The sequence below is a fragment of the Carassius auratus genome, chromosome 1 (genome assembly GCF_003368295.1).
Source record: "Carassius auratus strain Wakin chromosome 1, ASM336829v1, whole genome shotgun sequence".
Lineage (NCBI taxonomy): Eukaryota > Metazoa > Chordata > Actinopteri > Cypriniformes > Cyprinidae > Carassius > Carassius auratus.
This window is the reverse complement of record NC_039243.1, coordinates 12,990,783-13,013,672: the sequence shown is the minus strand read 5'-3', so window position 1 is coordinate 13,013,672 and position 22,890 is coordinate 12,990,783. Positions and strand designations below refer to the sequence as shown.

General features: G+C 37.2%; 2 protein-coding genes across 5 annotated transcripts; both read right to left on the bottom strand.

Moving 5' to 3' along the window:
* Positions 1–72: 72 nt before the first annotated feature.
* LOC113069022 (follistatin-related protein 1) lies at positions 73–15,524 on the bottom strand. 3 transcript variants are annotated; one of them, XM_026242096.1, is made up of 16 exons: positions 15,408–15,524; positions 15,235–15,292; positions 15,027–15,144; positions 14,868–14,901; positions 14,704–14,733; positions 11,520–14,626; positions 11,356–11,412; positions 4,713–4,814; positions 3,886–4,015; positions 3,623–3,655; positions 3,121–3,251; positions 2,600–2,721; positions 1,363–1,475; positions 1,140–1,250; positions 904–998; positions 73–685 (listed from the first exon to the last, which is right to left on the bottom strand). In XM_026242096.1, exons 6-16 carry the CDS (start codon positions 11,523–11,525, stop codon positions 635–637), a joined length of 951 nt encoding a protein of 316 aa, XP_026097881.1. In that variant the 5' UTR covers positions 11,526–14,626; positions 14,704–14,733; positions 14,868–14,901; positions 15,027–15,144; positions 15,235–15,292; positions 15,408–15,524; the 3' UTR covers positions 73–634. The 3 variants fall into 3 exon arrangements, with proteins under 3 accessions (XP_026097881.1, XP_026097813.1, XP_026097961.1); XM_026242028.1 differs by having other exon boundaries at positions 11,520–14,608; XM_026242176.1 differs by lacking the exon at positions 3,623–3,655 and having other exon boundaries at positions 11,520–14,608.
* Positions 15,525–16,148: 624 nt separating this feature from the next.
* On the bottom strand, positions 16,149–20,026 carry LOC113068894 (gap junction alpha-8 protein-like). 2 transcript variants are annotated; one of them, XM_026241929.1, is made up of 2 exons: positions 19,905–20,026; positions 16,149–19,506 (listed from the first exon to the last, which is right to left on the bottom strand). In XM_026241929.1, the coding sequence occupies exon 2, from the start codon at positions 19,489–19,491 to the stop codon at positions 18,313–18,315; it is 1,179 nt and encodes a 392-aa protein (XP_026097714.1). In that variant the 5' UTR covers positions 19,492–19,506; positions 19,905–20,026; the 3' UTR covers positions 16,149–18,312. The 2 variants fall into 2 exon arrangements, with proteins under 2 accessions (XP_026097714.1, XP_026097636.1); XM_026241851.1 differs by having other exon boundaries at positions 19,873–20,001.
* Between the last annotated feature and the right edge of the window lie 2,864 nt (positions 20,027–22,890).

The window sequence follows — 22,890 nt, the reverse complement described above, 5'->3', positions numbered from 1 at the left end:
AATGCATGAAATAGCATTTCACCCCCCCCTTTAAAACAAAATCTCTGTTTGCCAACCTAAGCTGTACTGATGGTTTAAGTTGGTCTTGGCCTGTATAAAATATCTCCTTGCCCAACCATCTAAAATCAACCAACAGATCAACCTGACCAGCTTTGTATGTTCTGAATTTATTAATGCAAAGTCATCACAAAGTAATATTCCTATTGACATTATCCAAACCCCACTTTTCGAAAGGCAATGTAAATTCAACACTGTACATGAGATGTCATATTACAATAATCAAAATTGTGATAAAAATTAAAATTATTTCGCTATGTAAAAATAGTGTTGCTATACAAAATATAATTTCATATTTTCTGTTAACTTTAAGGTGAAAAATGAACACCCTGCCTTATAGAAGCTTTAAAATGACACTGAATCCTTAAAAAGTACAATTACAAAAAGGTTTGCGGTAATTTACACTACAGGTACAAATCATACAGACTCTTCTATTATCACATTCAAATATATATTTTTTAAATATTATATCAAATAACAGAAGAGAACACACCTCTGAATACGTCGATAATAATTATAATAAACGAAACAAATTAAGCTTTCATGACTGACTGAAAGCTGAAATCTGGGCAAAAGTTCATCGCTCCTTTCTCAGATCTCTTGCCACTTTCATCTTCTCCATAGTTTCCTATGAGTGGGGGGGGAAACAGTTCAAAAGTCACACATTTTATTTACTTTAGGTCCAAGAAGATTCAGCCAAACAAAACAGACATCAAGAAGAAAACGTTCAGCATGGTATGTTCACAAAAATGCACATCCCATAACTCTTAATCAGTATAGCGCAGGAGATGATGTTATTTATCAATACTCAACGGACGGATTTCAGACATTACACTCAGTCCCAACCTGATGTTTATTGAGTTCGGCCACTCGCCGAGTCCACTCCTCCTCTGTCATCTCCTGATCATTTCCCTCCATTTTCTCATGTAACTGATTTAAACCTGTAGAGAGAGAGAGAGAGAGGAAAGTCAGACGTAAGTCAGACCACATTCCACAGAAAAAATCTCATCTCATCCAGCTTTTCCGTCCAAATCCCAGCTGCAGGAAAAACAACAACAGCAATATCCTGGGTTTTAGCTCACCATCACATATAAGAGCAGTGCAGACCCAGTTCCCGCAGGCACAAACACAGCGGTTACATTCCTTCTGAGTCTCAGCACCATCCTCGTACGTCTCGTCCTCTAAGGCACACTCTAAAAACATGTAACAGCACTCAATACACACATATCTTGCAGGCTATTTGTTCCTACATAGGTCTGGTGATGTATCATACTAGAAAGTGGACTGAGTGGTTGTGGCTCTTACTCCTCTCTGGAGGGTTGAATCCAGGCCTGAGGCAGTTGAGGAACTCATCAAAGCTCAGTTTCCAGTCAGCATTCTCATCAGTCAGCTCAATGAGGGCATCTACACACAGACTCCTGCAGAACAGACAGACAGCACTGCTTTTAATATTTAATTGCAGTTTTCAGTGCAATATTTTTCTTATAGCATCCTGTTAACATCAAAATAATTTTCATGGACACAATCATCTTAGTCTGCTACTACTTGAGGAAGGCATTGCTATTTAAAAGAACGTTCTCGGCACTGCTTCCGTTTTACAAAATGACTCTTTGTCTCTCTCTCTGTGGTTCCCAAGCTGGTAAAGGACATTAAAGAATTTCCACCATACAGCACTTTTGAAAATAGTATTTTGAGAGTATATTGATATTGTGAGAGTATATTTTAAGCATTCAGAAGGACTTGCTTTGCGCTTCGATCAGAGGACAGTGAGGTCATAATGATTATGTTTTATAGATTAGTCCAGAGATATATAGGTTATCAGAGAGATTTTCAGAAACTTTCAAAAGAAATTATCAAGAGAGGCTGTAAAGAAGAACTGATAAGAGTACTGACACAAAAGACAGTGTTCAGGTTGATAAACCTCACAAATGCAAACTGTCTTTAAGCTGTCGTTATCTATAAATGGCACACTTTCATCAGTTATTTCATTTGATTTGAGCAGGTCAAATGATGAAAAAAAAAAACAAATAAAACACTGGTTGTGTGTCATACTTAGATGGAGACGAACCAACAAGTTCCAGAAGACATTATTACCATGATACTAGAGTATGCAAATATGACACCTGTTATGAACGTCATATTTGAAAGCATTTTTAAAGATGCATTGTTCAGCTAGACTAAAATGAAGGTGCACTTTTCCATTGTAAAAGCAATTTACCTCAAAATAAATATGTGCTGGTCATATGACACTTTGCATTAATATGCACTTCAAAAGTATGGGGTCAGACTTTTCATGTATTTATTTTATTGTATTTTTTTTGGTAGGGGGGGGGTTCGGGGGGCTTTGCCATCACAGAAAAAAAAACTGAAATATTAAAACAGAAAGGTTATTTTGAATTTCAATTATATTTCACAAATTAATAATTGTTTTGTTGACTTTTTTTTTTTTTTTTGATCAAATAAATGCAGTCATGTTGAGCATAAGAGACTTTCAAAAACATTACAAAATATTACCACTCCCAAATCTTTTAAAAAGGTATACCTGAGTAGGCGGTTGTTCTCTTCCTCAGCGTAAGGTGATGTGACATTTATTGCAGTCTCATTATGCTGAATGAACTTCAGGAATTCTGTTGAATCCAGCTGAGCGTCTCCATTATCATAGTTCTGTTGAAACACAAACAGCATTAGAGACACACGGGCATATCTGAAGGCATATGCATTGTGTTCAATGAATCAATATGTTTAAATACACACACACACACACACACATACTCTAGTCTCCATAGGCGTAATGGTTTTTATACTGTACAAACTGTATTTTCTATCGCCCTACACTAAACCTTCACCTTAACCTACCCCTCATAGGAAACTTTGTGCATTTTTAGATAAAAAAAACCCCCCACCATTTAGTATGTTTTTAAGCATTTTGAATTACAGGGACAAAGGTAGTGTTTTCTCAAAAACTACCTTCATATTGTAATACCTGTTTGATCATTGTGCAAATTTGTGTCTTCATAAACCACCCAAACCAGTACACACACACACACACACACACACACAAACCTGGAAGTATTTGAGTAGGACATCTGAGAAATTGGATCCTTTAGAAAACCAGCCGTCAGGCTCCACCTCAGACTGCAGCCATTCAATCACATGCCTCCTCAACTTATTACGGTCCGTAAGGTAGCAAACAACTAAATAATCAAACAAACAGGCACAACATGTAACAATTATACTGTACATCTGTAAACTAAATACATTTTCATAAACTTTCATAACATATTTACCAGCATCTTTGGCCCAGCCAGGCCCAGTTTTAATAGGTAATGATTGAAAAAATTTGAATATAACTAACTAAATAAAAAAAATAATTAGTTGATCTTCTTGTAATAGGTTTAAATCCTATTACACATATTTCATTCTTTCCAAACAAAACTAATCAGTAAATAAACTTAAGTACTGGAGGTTAAATGGTAGTCTCTAACAATAAAAAGGCATAATTCCACTTTTTTTCATACAATGTTTAATGTTCAGTTCTCAGTTTAACAGATGTGCTTTTACTCACTTGGGCTGTTGGTGATTTTTTCAGTTTTTTTCTCCAAATGAGAAGAGACAGAAATCAGGTTTGGGAGTTACATCAGCTACTAAAAACAGGAGCTGCTTTTTCTACAAAGTTCTTTAAAAATGAGAGGAAATGGCTGCAGTTATTGAAATTATAGGTTACAGTTACCCTTCCTAATAGCATTTATGGTGGTGGTCATGCTATTTAGATATTAGGTATTAAAGAAAACACTATAAACCTGATAAATGGAGCACATACAGACTTACCTTCACAATGTCCATCATGGGCGACCTGCACTTTGAGTCCGGTGAGACAGGCATCACGATGCAGCTCACAGTGATTACGGTACGTCTTCCCATTACTGCCACAAACTGGACGCTTATGGGGTTTGCATTGCTGATCAAGACACACACACACACACACACACACAAAAAAATAACATTGAAATAATTATGCATTCATGATATCCATGTCGTTTATTTCAGTGGTTCTCAACCAGTGGATCTTGACTCCAAAAAAATTGTCACAAATCTGTTATAAAAGCACGGGGAAATGAGCTACATGCAAATAATAATTTGCTAATTAACCGTGCAGGTTTTGGATAGCAATATATTATATAACCTTTTAAAACTAAGGTGAAAACTCATTCCAAATGTTTTGTTGACGATGTAAAAAGTTCTGTATCCAATTCAATTTTTTTTTTTGGAACAAATTCACGAGTCACTTCAATTTAACTAAAACTAATAGCCTACAATATTTGATACAGTGTTTGTTTCAGGGTGGTAAGTTACGATTCTTCTGTTGTTTATATATTTACATGTGTATTCTCCCCCCTACATGTGTTGGTGTTACATACTGTTGCAGTTCATGGTCTTTTTAAAAATGTCTGATTTTAAGGACATGTTAATGAAATATTTAGGTAGGTTACTTGTTGGATCATCAATTGATGACCAGAAATTAAAACCTAGTCTGTGTATAAAAAAGTTAGGAGTAAATGTGAGTTTTCCCCATAGACTGGTATGAGGGTTTTCCCACATTGGGAAACAGTGTTGCCAAGCCACAGGTTTGGGCTCCTTTAAAACACACGTCTCACCTCGATACACAGACAGGTTGGTTCTCCTTTGTCTGTCACAGCACATTCTCTCCCAGCTCCACAGAAAACATTGGCACAAACTTTACTTTTACTCTTCACCTCCTGCACAAAACACAAACAAAAACCGAGAAATGTGAGTAGGCTACAGCAAGGGTGTAACTTTGGTTTGAGAAGTGGGGGGGGGACACAAAGGGGGAAAAATGTTTTCGATTTGAATCCCATTTCCTCCATTTACATACAGTTAGGGACTATGGTGATACAAAATCCAGGAAATAATTAAGTGGTTTATGGTGTTATAGAAGAAAAAGTTGTTAAGTTGTTTATAGTGTTATAGAAGAAAAATATGTTTTACTTTATTTATTGTCAAAAACGTTCACTAAAAATTTTCCCTGTCTCACCTATGAAATATGAAAATGTGCTAGCCTGTTTCTGACATGACATAATTAAAATTAATTACCTGACCCTTTACACAGCACATACCTGCAACTCTGAGCTACTTCTCCCTGTCTCACCCTCCCTGTCTTTAATCAGCTTCACCTCATCTGTTCTCTGATATGAAAGCATGGCATTAAAAAAAATAAACAAAAGTTCATCACAACTGAAACTATATTATAACAGTCAACAGAAAAATATCAGGGCCTGATTCTGTTTCTCTCCCACCACACAAGTGAGCAGGTAAATAATATGAAACCACACCCATGTGACGATGTGACCATGTTAAAAAAATATTCTAAACAAACAACACACAAGAAGAACATTTAATTTGATAATATTCAAACTGTATTCACTATTTATCATGTACTCTTCTTCCCTTTTATCACCAACAAATCAAAATCACCTGACCTTTCATACAGCACATAACCTTCCTGTAACGTTGTGCTGCTACTGCTTTTCCCTATCTCACCCTCTCTGTTCTGAAGCAGCTCCACCTCATCTGTGCTCTGATATGAAAACAACTGAGTTATGATCATATTGAGTCCACATAGCCAGAAAAGAGTCTCTGGATGTACATTTTAAAAAAACTGGGTGTGCCACATTCATTTTCAGATTAATGTGTAAAAAAAACCCTGACTGCGTATCAATAACTTTACAGACTAGACTGGGCTGATGTGTAAAACTATACTCAGGCTCATCACATAACCATAACACTATATTAAATATAGGCTAGCTCGACATTTTTTTTTTTTTTTTGAACAAGTAAATCAATTTTTACCAATTAACTTCCATTTTAAATGAACAAATATTATAAGTGAACAACAATAGAAAAACATTTATTATTAAGACTTATTTTATTTCTGCATCTGAGTATAATGAGTTGAGTAGCCTATAACAGCAGCCAGAGTCTGCTTGTCATACATTGCTGACAGAAAACGCTGCTGTTTAAAGTGGACACAGAATGTTCTAGGCAACATTAAATGTTTAGGTTAGCTAGCTAACGGTCTGAAGTTTCCAGCAACAGTGTATGTTAACGTTAGCTCATCAACAGGTGTAGACCATTGACTGTAAAAAAATAAGTAGACAGACATTTTGATTACCCTGACCTGAGCTAATTTACTGAATCAACCAACTCACAACTCTTTTCTTTTTTTCATGACTGACTTGCGATACCGGTTGCTCAGTAGAACTTTCAGTGCGCTTGCACGAGACGTCCCTGCATGTACGCGGTTAAAAAGAAATCATAACAAATTAATTTGAAAGTGTGTGTTGGGGGAAGGGGGGGTGGGCATTGGGGGGGACATGTCCCCCTGTCCCCATAGGAAATTACGCCCGTGGGCTACAGTATTTTTACACCAAACAAACGCTCCAACTAGTGGTGAAGGTGAGAAAACACTTGAGAAATGATAGCAGTTATAAAACGGATTTCTGCTGAAGGACCTATAGTACTCTTTAGAACTTAGTTTTAAACGTAAAACTTCACCTAGTCCAAATACTTAACCCCAAACACTAACTTATCGCATTTTTATTGGTAAACATGCTTATTTTAGACGCAACCACAAGATGGCAGACTATACTTAATATCTTCGGCACACTGGTTCACGTCTAAAAATCCCGAAGTAGACTTGTTTATCTATTAATAAATGACAATTAAGTTGCTGTTTTATTTATTTGGTAAGCTCTAAATATTAAATGATCCAATTACACAGACCCACAGTCATAGAAAAAACTTAATGTATTCCTGTCCGCTATGTTTTCACCTAAATAAACAGAACTTGCTAATTCACTTCCCTCAGACATGTGCTGGCCTTTTGTTGTGGTGTCTTATTGGTGCAGACCGAAGTGAAAGCTGCCCTGACACAGCTCCAGATGGGAGCCAGACCTGTTGACCTTGCCGTCTATAATAAAGAGAGTGAATAACAAAGAGTCTGACGATGACAATGCACAAGCACATGCCGTCACTCACTGAAAAACACAAACATATAAAAGCAGCACCACACGACTGCATGACAGATGGTACCGTACCTCACCCACCCACACCCAGACACACACACACACACACACACACACACACACACACACACACACACGCGCCATCTGCAACATCTGTGTATCCTAATGTGCTCTGATCCTTATACAGGACATCTTTAAGCAACATAACTTGACATCTTTAAGCAACATAACTTTTCGAGCTACTCCTTTGCAGTCTTTCACCTCTGTCAGTTTTATTTTATTTTGTTATATAACTGATTTTAAACCACAAAAAAAAAAGAATGATTTAACTGATTTCAACCAAAAAAAAAGACCAATATATATATATATATATTATATAGAAATACCATTTCTAAACCACAGAGGAACTTGTTTATGCAAGTACACACTTGCTGGCTCAGTACAGATCACATCTGTGTACATAATGCACACAGCAGTACACACAACCTGGGGACATCTGTCCTTCTCTACATGTCCTGTGACCCCCTCAACTGTGACCTTCAACCTCTCACAGAAAAGATTGAAAAGAATGGTATCTCAAGGAAGTGAGAAAAGGCATTATGGATTATAATTTTAGAGTAGAGTGGAGCAGCCTAATGTGAACCGGCAGATGCATCTCTCTCTAGCACACACATGAGAATTTGTGTAAGTGGTAGAATATTTCACATGAAATAAAAAGCCAACAATATGATCTCATTTGTGGAATGCGTCACAGTTTTCCTGTGGTTAGCCTGTCTGTGTGTGTGTGTGTGAGAGAGAGAGAGAGAGAGAGAGAGAGAGAGAGAGAGTGTGTGTAAAAGTGTTTACAAGTTATGACTCATAGTGCCGAAGAATATGTACACAAAGAAAAGTGAAAAGCAAACAGGCCTGGTCCATTTGTCTGATCTGTTAATGGAGCCAAAAACATCCATTTCAAATGTTCAACCAGAATTTCAAGTATTAACAATGATAATAATAAGAAATGTTTCATGAGCAGCAAATCAGCCTATTATAATGATTTCTGAAGGATAATGTGACACTGAAGACTGAAGTAATGATACTGAAAATGCAGATTTGCATCACAAGAATACATGGCATTTTAGTATATAGTCAAATAGAAAAATAAATCACAATTTGTCACAATTATTACTGATTTTACTGTGTTTAACCAAATAAATGTAATCTTGGTGAGAATAAATGAAAACTGTAGTTTAACATATTATTATTATTAAATGTAACATTAAAGAGAAAGACAAAGCAGGTTTGGAGAGAGCTGAAAGACAGAGGAAGTTACAAACTAACAGATGCTGCCCCAAGTGCAGACACCAGAAGAGTCTAGCACAGATTCAACAGAGCATTAACACCAATAAGCTAAGATGAGCAGAAACCCCTCTCACACACATCTAACTCCTGACAGGCTGTATAAAGCATGCACACACTGAGCACTGACCTAAAACCATTTCTCACATTCCAGCGTGTGTCAGCTGAGATCGTTTGATGGCACTCAGAGCAGAAAGACTGTGTATGATGACACCACATCATTAGTGTACAGAAGTCAGAATAAAGATCCTACCCATTCAAAAAGAAAAAACACTGATATGATAGATCAACAGCATTGCCTGTTCTCATTCTGGTTTTTTGTTTTAATGCAGTCTTCGATAAACCAGCCCCTCACTCATGTGAAACATTCACTTTCATTAACACCCATAAGGGAACTACAGTGGAAACACTGCTCTAAACAAAACAAAAATGTGTGCTCAAACACATTTTAACCGCTTTTGACACCCCATACATGAAACACTACAAATTTGCAACAAAGACAATGGTAAACATTTGTGTGGTCTACACATATTAAACAGTTTAGTCTGCTATGCCTCTAACACCCTTCAGTAAGTGCCGAAAACTGTGTTCGTTCTGTTGCAGCAGAATCAAACACAGCCAGCTCTGAAAACAATACAAAATGGCCTTGTGTTAAAAAGTTATTTACTCCAGTCACAAAACACATTCTTGAGTTGTACTACATCATTCAGGCTTAATCTCAGGGCTTCAGTACCAATATATCCATATTTCAAAGGTCCATTGATTATACTACTCAATTTTACTAGAGGAGTTTTGTTTTCTGTTTACGCTGTGCACTGAACTCACAAGTCTGTGGTGAACGTGTGAAGGGTTCAATTCCTGTGCAAAAAATGATTGACTCTTTATGACTCACTTCCACATTAACATTGAAAAACTTTCATTCTGAAAAAAAAAAAAAATTATATACATTTATAATACTTTGGCATTACAGAAAACATTTTCCTGCTGTGTGAGTGTTATTAACAAAGTCATAAAAACCCTGTTCCACTATTGGATCATATGGGAATTCAAAATAAAAAGTATTTGTTGTAGTTTCTGCGACAACTATGACAACTTGCACTTATAAACATAAGTGTATAAACATGTTCCACAGGTGGGCTTCTGGGAATCAGAGTGACTTGTCTTGACTCACAAAACCCACTTGGCAACCGCCCACAACATCCTTTTGCTAAGACATCACTGGTTAAAATCTCTACTGAAAGAAGGAAGAAGCTTTATATTTATTCTCATGGGACACCAACCAAAAGTCATTTAATGTGGTGTCCTGCAGTTGCAGAAAGCAAATGATCTGATAGCATCCTGCAATATCTAGTTGCTGTGTTATTGAGCAGTTTAAAGCTCTCTACCTCAGAAGGCCGCTCTCATAGTACCTGCTGCCTAATGTTTGTCCATGCTCAGATCCACCTAGAAGCATGCAAAAATCATGCAGGTCTGAATGTGTTTTTGATATTGGAGTAATGATGCTGAAAATTCAGCTTTGCGTCACGGGAATAATGCAGATTTTAAAATATATTTAAACAAAACCGTTATTTTAAATTGTTACAATATTTTTCAATATTGCTGTTTTTACTGTATTTTTGATTTTTTTTTAAAGGCAGCCTTGGTGAGCATAAGAGACTTCTTTAACAAAAAAAAAAGAAAGAAAGAAAGAAATCTTACAAGTACTTAATTTTACTTGGTATGTAATATTTTCACATTAGTTTCTTAAGCTTCCACATTCATAAAAAAAAAAAAAATCTGTTCCTTAGTTCTTTAACCACATCATCACGCAGATGGTACATGTGAAGTCATCTCTAAAAATATGCCCTCCACAGGACTGCTCTAAATGAACACAGGAGGTTCATAGGTTGAGCCCTGTCATTTGGTTCCAAATGAAAAGGCATGAAGGGTTTCGTCCTGATGATGTGCAGATGTAAACAGGCGCACACGAAAAGACCGGCCGTGTCTAACTATGTTTCAACACCTGAAACCTGCACATGACTGATCACATGCTTGAGTTCTGCACACACACACACACACACACACACACACACACACAAGACAGAACGGCTGTGTTTGCGTATCTGTGTGAAGTGTACAGTGTCAGTGTTAAAATGCCATTATCACAGCCGTGTGGTAATGTCTGCTGTTGTTTGGCTTTCCATTACTCCACGTACCGATTACTTTGCTTTTACCTGCCAAGACAAGCAACAGCTGTTCACTCTTCTGCCAAATCCCAGATGGCTAGCCCACATCAGACACCTACAACGCTGAAGTTCCACTCCTAACAATGGTGCTACAGGGCTTCTGAAGTTACATTAAGTGGAAACTATCACAGTGAGAGCACAATCTATAGGAAAACTGAAAAGGTTCTAGTGATTTTTGTCCAGAACAGTGTCCATTATGTTTACGAACATTCATTTATTCCTAAAACAAAATGCAATGCATAACTCAAAATATGGGCAAGACATAAAATCCCTTCATATTTACGCAGTGCATTATGGTCCCTAAATTGGGTACTTAATTTTCTTTCTTCTCTTTTTTTAGTAGTTTTGTGCATTATTAAAAAAAATACTTAAATGACATGAATACAACAAAGTGACTATCATAGTAATATCATAATACTATCATAGAGATAGTAATCCTTTAATGAAATGTAAATGAATGAGAAAATTAAATAGTTTATTAACAAAAAACATTAAAATGATACTTGATACTTGAAATTCATTTTATGTTAATCAGAAATTATGTTTTAATATCACAAGGGTCAAATTAATGAAACTCTCTGGTGTCTGCATTCCTAGAATTATGGCTGTAATTATTGGCAGTTATTCAAAAAGACACTTTTTCCTCTATTAGATAACTTTATCCAAAGAATTCAGAAAGCTTTCTGTCTTACCTCTGCGTAACAGCAGACAGCAGAGAGGATAATGAATAGAGAAAGTGTCCTAATAATCTGCAGGAAGATATAAGGACAAAAGAAAAGATATAACTACGCAAAAATATAAGTACACAAACATACGATTTATCAGTGTGCATATAAGGTAAAGCATGTTGACTTACCATCATCAGGAGATGAGAGGAGAAAAAGAGATGAGAGGAGCTGCTGCACGGACAAAGTGAGAACTAAAGGACAACATTACAGAGTTGTGGAGAGAGACCGGTGATTCACCCTCCCCCACACCCCCACCTCCAAACACACACACACACACCTCCAAACACACACACACACACTTACTTAGCTATTTAAATGGGGATTCCATAGACTCCATAGATTCCATAGAAATTCGGTACAAATTCAATAGTCAATAAAACTTTATTGGCATGAATACAATTTCCAACCCCTTCAAATTCTTATGAAACAGGTTAAATGATAAGTATTACATGGAATAAAACATAATTTGCATATACATGTGAGTAAATTTATCTTACATTAAAGGTAATGAACAAACATCAATATATGAAAGGTCACATTTAAAATCCAGGATTAGAATTAGGATTATATTAAAAAAATGTAAAAAAAAAAAAAACTTTTTCAGTAGGTCTAATATTTTTGGGTGAAATGTATATATTAGTATAAAAAGACAACAACACAATAATTCAGTAATACAAAGGGATAAACAATATTACGGTACAATAATCAAATCAGAAGAATAATTAATTAAATAATTAAAAACAGAAAATACAATATACTCATATAGTATAAGTAAAGCAGTTATTCAGGAAAATGAATACAAATCTTCCTTTAAATATCATCTCTTGTAAACTGGTTGGAAGATGTTTGATAACAGGCCCCACATCTCTTCAAGCATGGCTCCCCTAACCACTGCAGTGCAATATTCTGAAGATCGCTCCATACCAAAGGGAAAGTGATGGGCAAGCAAAGCAAAATAAATAAATAAAAAATCCAGGGTCCTTGGTCAAGTTGATTTGAAAAATATTCCCTCTTCCATGTCACCCCCTCCCAAAACTTTGTGATGACTGGACAATGCCAAAAACAATGCATGAAAGTTCCATTTTCACTTTGCAATTTATTGCATAATGGAAAGTGATTACTATTCATCTTATTCAGAATTTGTGGGGTAATAATCACCAGTCTATTGCCCATAAATATACTTCTAATAGATTTAACCAAATCTACCCAGGCGTCATCGATATGCTCAGTACAGAATTCTTTCTCCCAAGTATGCCAAATATGATCAATACCACTTTGATCAATTGAATAAAAGAGAAGGTAAGCTAATAAATCACCAGCCACTCTTATACTCTTTCCATACCATCTATGGAATAAGGATTTTTGAACACCAGGGAGAAAATCTCTGTTGCCAATCAAAGGTGTCAGACCTGAGAAAAAGCCCTTTCTTCCTGTGCATTTCATAATGTCCTGCCAAACTTCAACTGTGTTGAAAATGATAAGGTTGTTCTTAATTTCAGGCCATAACTTAAGGCCCTTATTATTTGTAAGCAGACTTAACGAGTATGGCATCACCGCCCACTCTTCAACACAGGGCTGGGATTTTAAATATGAATGCGACTAATTCAAAATTGAGCCCAATTGTAAAACTTTAAATTAGGTAATGCCTTTCCACAACTATATACTGACAGTTGTAAGACCTTTTGTAAGGCTTTTTCCCTTGCCAGATCAATTTTGAAAAACTTCTTTCCAACTCTGAGATATTCTTTTTAGGGAACCAGAGTGGTAACATTTGCATGGGATATAATATTCTGGGAAGGATGTTCATTTTAATGAGATTAAATCTACTAATCAATCTCAACCTCCTGGATATCAGTGTGAGTTCTCTGCAAGGGCTTCCAGAATTAAGGTAAAAAGGAGAGGAGACAGAGGGCAACCTTGCCTTGTACCTCGCCCCAGTGGCAAAGGAAGAAAGAGAAGGCCATTGATAATAACACAAGCAGTTGGTGCACAGTATAGAGTCTGAATGCAAATAATAAAGTCTGTAGCTAAATTAAACTTGCCAAGCACTTCAAACATATACACCCACTCCACACGGTCAAACTCCTGTTCTGCATCTAAGGAAACAGCAAGCAGTTGAGTTTTGGATATCTGTGAACACTGTATTATGTTTAAGGGGCAGGGGCAGCTCTGGCCTAATGGTTAGGGAATCAGACTTGTAATCTGAAGGTCGCAAGCTCAAGTCTCAGTGCCGGCAGGAGTTGTGGGTGGAGTGAATGAACAGTGCTCTTCCACCCTCAATACCCATGACTGAAGTGCCCTTGAGCAAGGCACTGAACCCCCAGTTGCTAACAGGCTGCTGGAGCGTACCGCTCTGTGTGTGTGTGTGTGTTCCCTACTCACTGCTGTGTGTGTACTTGGGTGGGTTAAATGCAGAGCACCAATCCTGAGTATGGGTTACCACACTTGGCAAATGTCACAACTTTTGTCTTCTTTTTACAAAAGTCTCCTGACATTGGAATATGAGAACATTTGTTAAATAAAACCTGTCTGGTCCAGGTTTATTAGTTGAGGGAGGAGAGATTCAAGTGTTCTTGCTAACAGTTTGGATAGCAGCTTACAATCCACATTTAACAATCTTATAGGCCTGTAAGAACTGCATTCACCTGACGGTTAGTTTTTTTCTGGATCAATGAAATATATAGACTGTAAACACCCCTTTTTAAATTAATCAATGTCCACGCCTGTTAGAGGTTCTAAAATATATATTTTTTTTTTAACTCCGGAGTTTAAGGCTTTTTAAGAATTATTGGTTACCAGAAGTTTTGCTTACTATTGACTTCCACTGGATGGACATTAAAAAATCCTACATGTTATGAATGACACACAAAAAAAATATTTCTTCAACGGTCTCTTAATATTTTGTTATTTATGAATTTCACCTCAGTAGTGATTAAGTGCAACAGCGTCCTCTTATAGATGATCATGATCAATGAAAACAAATGGTGTTTGCAGTTATAACTCACCGTTAATACATTTCTCATTACAGCATCAAAAACAAAACTCTCTCTCTCTTTTAAAAGAGTATTTCATTAGTTTACAATTAGTATTGTGCTGTACGATCTGCATTTCTTGGATTCCTCAGTGGTGAGTGATCCATAAACCACTCATAGTACACCGAGTTCACCCTCTCTTTGTAACTTTTATTTTTTTCTCGTTTCTTCCTCGTTTCAGAGACCTGAAAATAAAGACAGAGCTAAAATGACCCTTGACATAAATGGATACTAAATGAGGCTTGACAGCAAAACTGAAAAAAGTTCTCAAAATTCATACCTCATTTAAAGAAACATCTGCATCTGTGACCTTTCAGAAACAAACAATAACCATTGAATAATATAAATAATCAATCTGACTTCTTGTCCGTCTGTATATCAATGCACTGCTGTCCGTTGCATTTGCTACAGCGATAATGAAGTGAATATAAAAATATATTTTACCTCATCTTCCGGAGTTTTTATCTGTGATTTTTGTCTGTGAAATTGAAACAGGAACCAATTTGAATGTTGTAATACTGAAATCTGTAGTATTGAAATGTTACGTTTAATTAATTCAACTACATTTATCTAAATAAAGATACATAGGAAGATGGGACCTACGTTTTGTTCTGCGGGATTTTCAACAAAAACAAGCAGATACTGAATATCAATAAAAAAATAAAACACCACAGGATGGACAACACGACCATTATTGAAAATGTGGCTAAAGATATGGTACCTGAAAAAAAAAAAAAAAAAAAAAAAAGTTGTATATATGTGTGTGTGGGTGTGTGTTTGTCTATATATCTATCATCAAGTCTCAGCTCACTCATTGTCTGATTGGAATCCATTGTTATCCATTCATCTGCTGAATTCAAAAAGACATCCTACAAAATAGCATGAGATTAGTGTAAATAATTCTGCACTTATGTTTTCCTCTTATAAAGACTTATAAAAACTTCTCTGTGGTGTAAATCGTCGAAGACAGACGGTAAAACTCACCCTCTGATGCCTGCTGCTTGGTAAAGCCGTGCAATCATTTGTTAATGCAGTGTGTGAGTGAAGTCTGCATGTTATGTTGCACTGTGGTTGGCTATTTTCACATTTCCTATCAGCCGCCTCACACAGGAAATGCTCTGCAAAATTTCACACCCTTTCAGAATTTTCAGTCCAAAAAAAATAAAAAGTCCTAATAAAAAAAAATAAAAAGACATCAATATAATTTTAACGTGTCCATAATGGCATCTTTAACCATTTAATTTTTTTTTGCAGAAGTATAGGTTTTGTAGAGCTTAAATAATTCATCAAATGACCACTAGAGAGCAGTAAAGTGTTCTGAGTCTCAGCTTAACCTTGTTAAAGGGACTGTGCCAATACCATGGTAAAGTAATGTATCAGGAGGTAGTACCCTGGTGCTGAATTATTACCATAAATAATTGTTTCTTTTTTGGCAAAAACATAAAACTTACCAATGTAACAATACAATTTGAATAAAAATGAATGGATAATTCTAATAAGGATAAATATATATAAAAAAGCTAATTAATGTTTAACATATATTCATCATATAAAATGTATGCATATGTAATAAAGTAATTTGTATATATTTTTATTAATCAATTGCATATTAGATGTAGTTCGATGTATGTGTTCAAGGGAGATCTGTATATGTAAACTTGCTTGTGTTGGAAAGAATGTTTTTTCACACTGTGATATTAATAAATACTATCAGACAGCCTTGTTGACCACACATGACCTTTTATTGGCTATATCCACAGGTTTCAACTGACAATCATTTCTGTATAGGTGCAATAAAGGACTACAAGTTAGTAAAAACAAGTTAGGAAATGATAAATGATGTGGGGAAAGAATGGCAGAAGGCCTTTAAACAGTTACTTTTTTTAAGTACAGTTTGCCATTGAAACTCACGGCTAAGAACTATTGATTAGATTTGCTCTCATCAACCCGAGATCTAATGTGTGCTTTCGTGATTCGGTAAACAGGCTGATCGCTGTCTGCTCTAGAACGATTCATTTATTCCTCTGCTACAAACTGTGGTAACATGTGTCATAGCTGCTGTTTCATTTTGCATTTCAGAGATCATGAAAGCAAGCTTTTCTATGAAGTAATCCCATGCTCTTATCTTAACAACCCTCAGTGTTTTATTGTTGTTTCCACCAACCAGTTCTCAGAATAGACACCGTGAAGAACTGTTTATCAGAAAAACACAACAGAGGAGATAAACACTTTTTTAACTGCTGTTAAGCATCAGCTTTGTGAACAGACAATGCCATCCTTCACATTAGTACAGTAACTAGGGGGGCAAAATGATGACCGTTCCTCTGCTTGTGTGGGTTTGTTTTAGTTCTGCATGTGTTTTAGTTTGTTTGACCTACTTCATGTCTTTGTGCCATTTATGTCTGGGTCTAATATTGCATCACCCCATGCAGTCTGCCCAAGAAGATTTTTGCCATTAAATAATATTATCCACATATCACATATAGTACAGAAAATTAGCCTTTCAATTCTAGTTTCATTCGATTCTTTAGGTTCTGGGAAAGTTTGTGTTTACTTCAGCAGTTTTACATTCAGTCCAAACTAATATGAGACTGTTGGCAGGGTATTTGACATACCAGTTATCATAAACCATCATTTGACATGAAATGAATCGTTTTTATACATTTCAGTAAATTATGTGTTTGGACATGTGAAAGGTGTTCGAAACAAAGGGACAGTTTAGTTGGTCAGAAGTAATAAATTAAAATAAATAATAAAATCAAATAAACAACCGAAAACTGATACTCGTACATCACTGATTATTTCATACTAAATTTGAATTTAAATAATGCATAGTTAAAAATGTAAAAACAAGTCAGTAAAAGAGGCGAAATCTTTCTGCCCTTTAAAATATTTTGAATTAGCCTTTTTTAATGAAATGTCACAAAGGGCCAAAGTATTAAAATGTTGTTTCCAACCACATCAAGGATGTCAGACTGTCTGTGGTGACATGTCATGTAATGTTGTTTTATTGTCTCTTGCCGGACAATACTTTGTGCTGATTGGGCGTGATCTTTATCATCATCATCATGGCTGTATGCGCAGAGACTAGAAAGAATGTGGCCTACGATCTGTTCTTTGGCTAATGTAATTAAAACACTCTAACCTAAAAATCAAGAGACTCTTAATGTAAATCAGTGAGACCATAAACAAGTTATTATGTTTAACGTAAATCAGCGGTGGTCATTTCTTTGAATACTTTATATTTTACTACTATGCCATGATGAACGACTGTGCAACTATCAGCATTTGTTTCACCTCCCACATACACATATCCATCACAGTACCTTTCACATACAAATCAAGAAGCTTGATTGAGTGTTTCTCATCATGTATGGTTGAACTTATTGAGGTGAAAAGGATGAAGCCCTGATAGTTTTCTTATCAGAATAATAACAAAATATCACATACAACATTCAGCTAATGGCTAGTCCGAAAATGTAAATATCAGAATCCCACCTTCGAGTAAAATTCTGGATAGAAAATGTTATTAAAAAAACAAACAAAAAAAAAACAGCACATATTTTTCTAAATCCCTCCTCCGTACATAGATCTAGCTGCTGTAGATCTATAACTCTGGTTTGTTAACTGTTTGATAAAAACAGTAAGAAAATACTGCTGCATAAAAAATGAAAATAAAATAAAAATCAAGCTCTCAAGTTTCCACATGAAAATTGCACCGCATTATGTTTTTAAAATCGGTTTCTTCCTCAAAATAAAAAGCTGGTATTATCAGTGTCGCAACAGTTGTTGAAAGCCACCTCTTTCTTTCTCTCTTGTTTTTTTCTTTCTACACTTTCCCCAAAACTACAAATGACACTGCTGCACTTTTAATCCAGTTCTATGTTATTTATACCGTCAAGTCATCTGACCTTGCCCGACTGCTGGCCTTGCTCAGGCTGCTGAGCGGTCGCGTGTCTTCTATCGTCTCGCTGGCTTCCACATCTGCTTCGATGGCCAACTCATCCTCGTCTTCATCCCTGCGTACAACTCCTGCCGCTGCACTTGGTCCTATCACTGTCATCTGGGCGTAGGAGGGCAGCGTTTCATCATACACCTTAGACACGTCTTTATTAGGTGTGGTCGCCTTGTCTGTTTTCTTCTCAAATGGCTCGTACGAAGCCGGCAGCCGCCCAGTCCCCATTCCCCCTACCTCAGTCAGAGGGAAGAAGTGCGACGTGGCTTTGTCCTCCTCCAGCATCTTATAGCCTTTGGCTTTTTGGATGGAGGAGGACGCTATGGAAGGCAAGGCCTTCTCGGCCGCCCCTGGTCCCTCAACCTGCGACCGCGTGGGTTTACGGAACACAAAGTGGATCTTTTTCAGGCCCAAATGGCTGATTTCCACAAAGTTGAGGAAAAGCGAGACGCAGGCCACGGCTAACATGAAGATGATGAACACGGTTTTCTCGGTAGGTCTCGAGACAAAGCAGTCAACCGTGTTTGGGCACGGCCAGCGGCTGCACTTGTAGAGCGGCAGGATTCGGAAGCCATACAAGTAGTACTGGCCCACCACAAAGCCTACCTCAAAGAGAGTCTTGAAGATAATATGGCAGATATAGGTCCTCAAGAGTGTGCCCTCTAGACGGAACTTCTTGCTGCCCTTTGTGCTCGTCTCCTTGGCCGTACGGACACTTCCCTGATCGGGTGCAATCGGCAGCCTCTCCTCATTCAACTCTTGCTGCCTGTTAAGCTCAGCCTCCTCCCGTTCCTTGCGTTTCTCTTCCATGTGTACATGGTGGACAGCATGGCCCACGTACACCAAAGATGGCGTGGAAACAAAGATGATCTGGAGCACCCACAGGCGAATGTGCGAGATGGGGAAGGCCTCGTCGTAGCAAACGTTCTCACAACCCGGCTGCTGCGTGTTGCACACGTAATCCGATTGCTCGTCGCCCCACACGAACTCCGCAGCCGTGCCTAAGATGAGGATTCGGAAGATGAAGAGGACCGTGAGCCACACCCTACCGATTACCGTCGAATGCTCATTTACTTCCTCGAGGATGTTGCCCAAAAAACTCCAGTCACCCATGGTTGACTGTCAGCACTGCGGAGCAAACAAAAGACAGGTTTAAAAGCAGGCAGATATGCAAAATGTTTTTAGTATTGAAAATGTATGAATAAACTTGATGTAGACTGTCCCAAACAATGTTGAAAGGATCGGAATTGCAGCTTTAGTTCTAAAAGATAACCATCTAGAGTTAGAAAGATAACCAATCCAAGCAATCACATATGAGATTTTTTCACCCTGTCTAAAAAGTCTCAAAACTCTCAAATTTCACATCCGACTCTTAAAAAAAGAAAAAAGGACCCCATTAATCTCTACAACTGAATCAAATGCATAGGTCTATGCCAAAAGTACTCTATATAGAACAAACAGCAACAGGCAAAGTGCTTAAAATGGGCAACTTGCCACAGTAAGAGCTCCAGAGTATTTGTGTTCACCTTCCCTTGGCACACTGTGGTGTGAAGTGAACTTTTTGCTCTCTGGTTCCCACCTATGGCCTCCAATCCTTGTCGCCCGAGTGAGCAGAAGTGAATGAATCCAGTTTGATGGTTGGTTTTTAGTTTGCTGCAATATTTAAGCTGGGAGCCAGACAGCCTTTATTCAGAGGGCGACGCATGCAGTGACGCGTAGTACAATAGGATTCACAAACACAAACGGGAACATATGTGACACTGGCACTGGGAAAAGGGCCATTTTAAAAGTGTACACTTGACATGGCGCATGATTCGGAGCATACAAGACCTATTTAGATTCTCTACACTGTCACTTAGGTTACTTGAATTAGCAGTATCGTTATAAGTATCTGTCAGCTATTATAAAATGTGGTTACATTTCTCAGAAGCATTGGTTCCTTGACTCAAAGGAAGTGGTTAGGTGGGCTTTATACATACATTTTTTCACATGTCCATTTTTATAGACATAAGCTAATGCTATGCTACAAGCATCAGAGAAGGTGGTCACATCATAATGATAGATCTGTTCTATTTTTGAAGGCTAGCTTCACTTTTTTTAAACTTAAATCCCAATCAAGAAAATATGTTTATTTTGTTGTTTTATCATAAATGGATAATAACATTTTGTAATCAAACTCAGTCATGGCAAACGTCTTGTTTTTTTCTTCATGTGACAATAATGCATCAGGACATGGCTATAAAACACCATGTTATCACTAAACCAATGCACTGAAATTTTGATCATACATTACAATGCTAGTCATGAAAAGTAAAAATACATTTGGATATATAAAATATAATACATAACATTTAAATTTACATTTAAATACCACATGCCAAATTTTACATATGCTTTTATAGCAACATAAAGCCAAGAGAGTCAAGTCTAATTAGTCGAAACCTCAACCATTAACCCCTCTCTGGATAATGCTTTAGACTGTGTGGACCACTTTTCATCCAACTGGAATGTGCTTTAGAAATGACCATCATGGACTAAGTGTTACCATTGGTTGATACTGAAGAATGATGTTCAGTGGGTGGTTTTGTGATTTTTTTGGTGGGTGGAGGCAGTGCAATTGCATATCTTCTTTATATTAAACACTATAACACCTCTGGAATGCATCACAAGATTAGTGTTAAAACATTTAATAGCAATAATAGACTAAGACTTACATGATAATCCCAATAACTCTGTTGCATTAACTATAGATAGAATTAAATACAAGAGCAGGAAATAAATATCCCTCTACTATCATTTTAACAGAAAAATAATAATAACTGGACTGCCAGTGAAGTCCCAAAAACAATGAATACTTTGTGTGTGTATAACAGGGGCATTCAAATTTGTTTCCAAACTTTGTTTTTGCTGGATTTTGAGGGGGAGGGGGGTTGTCAGGCACTTATCAGACTGGGAGACTTGTTGGTCAACCATTTAGACCAGCTTAAATCAGCTAAAACTTAAGATGGTCTTAGACAGGTGAATCGAAACCTTTTGACAGGTGAATCGAAACCTGTCCTGGAAGGCCACTGTAACTATTTTTCCTACACAAATATCTCAACACCATCTGCATTAGAGTATGCTAAAAGTTGAAGCAAACAGTCCTCATGTTAGCTTGTACCTGAAGCCTTCATTTAAAGGTGCTACTTGTTGATATTGCCGGCACTGGCAGCCTAAGCCAGCAGCAGACTGGTGAATGGGTGTTGGGATTTCAAACAAAGGCATGATGTCATGATGAAGTCCGCTGTGTCCATTAAACGTGCGCACTGAGGCATGATCCCAGATTGTGCAAATGAAGCAGGCCCCAGGCTATGGCTAAGCATAGGACCATCCCTCAAACAAAGTTATCTTACACCGATCTGCCTACATGCTGTTGCGCCACGATTCCTGCTCCTGAGGGACGATTTAGCTGACAGACATAAATCTACATAGGATACAGTGGCTAGCATTAGCATACAGGTAGCATTAGCCATTAGCAGGGGAAAAGGGTAGGGGTGACACGTCCGATGTGCACAAAAACTGAGTTGTTTTTGCAATTTTAGTGAAACATTGTAGCTTTACTTAGAATAACTGGGACTTAATCTTACTTGGGATTTGTGTACTACTAAATAAACAGTAGCATTTGCAAGGACAGTTTAATATTTATATCAAACATCCCTTGCTGAAACTCTGGTCTAAGGTGGTTTATACTTGCTAGGGTTGGGCTAGCTGGTCAACCAAATGGTTTACATGATGGTTAATTGATGATTGGAGTTTTTGCTAGTTAAGTTAGTTTATAATCCTGTTGGGAAAACTAGTACACTAGCATCCCATTCTGGAGACTATCATCCACAATTTTATAACGTCCAGTCTTTCCAGAAGATCTATGAAGTATTCTTACTGATTTTACATACCACAAGGGGTCACTTGATGCCTTTGTGAGCAATACTAACAGACTGTACCGCTCTCTCTCTCTCTTAAATCTGTAAAAAGTAGATTTAGTCTCTAAATATTGCTCCAGACTCACATAGAACTCAATCAATGTGCCCATACTCTTGTTCTTCCATGTTAATCCCCATTAATCTCTATTCTAGCGCCAGCCATTTGATGGATCCAATGTGGGTCTCTCTCTTCTCTGTTCTTTGTGCATGCCAGAGATACCAGCTACAATAAGGAGGATTTACCTGATTCAGTTCACTTCCATTCCATGTGGGAGACTAAAGAGTGAATGAAGCTTCACTGTATGACTTGCAGTGCAGAGAGACTGTGAATGAGATTATTAAACTACCCCAAATATATCTCTGTATGCCACTTTTTAGAGTTGCACAACCGCTTTGAATACAATGGAGAACGCTCTCAGCTAACTTCTAAACTACTGTGTTTGGATGACCTTTTGTTGTAATTAACAAACTTTCAGCTTCCCCTGGAAATCTAATCTTAAACCTTTGATGGGACAGTGTCCAGTCTTTCTTGGATTCTGGATTCGCCTTTCTG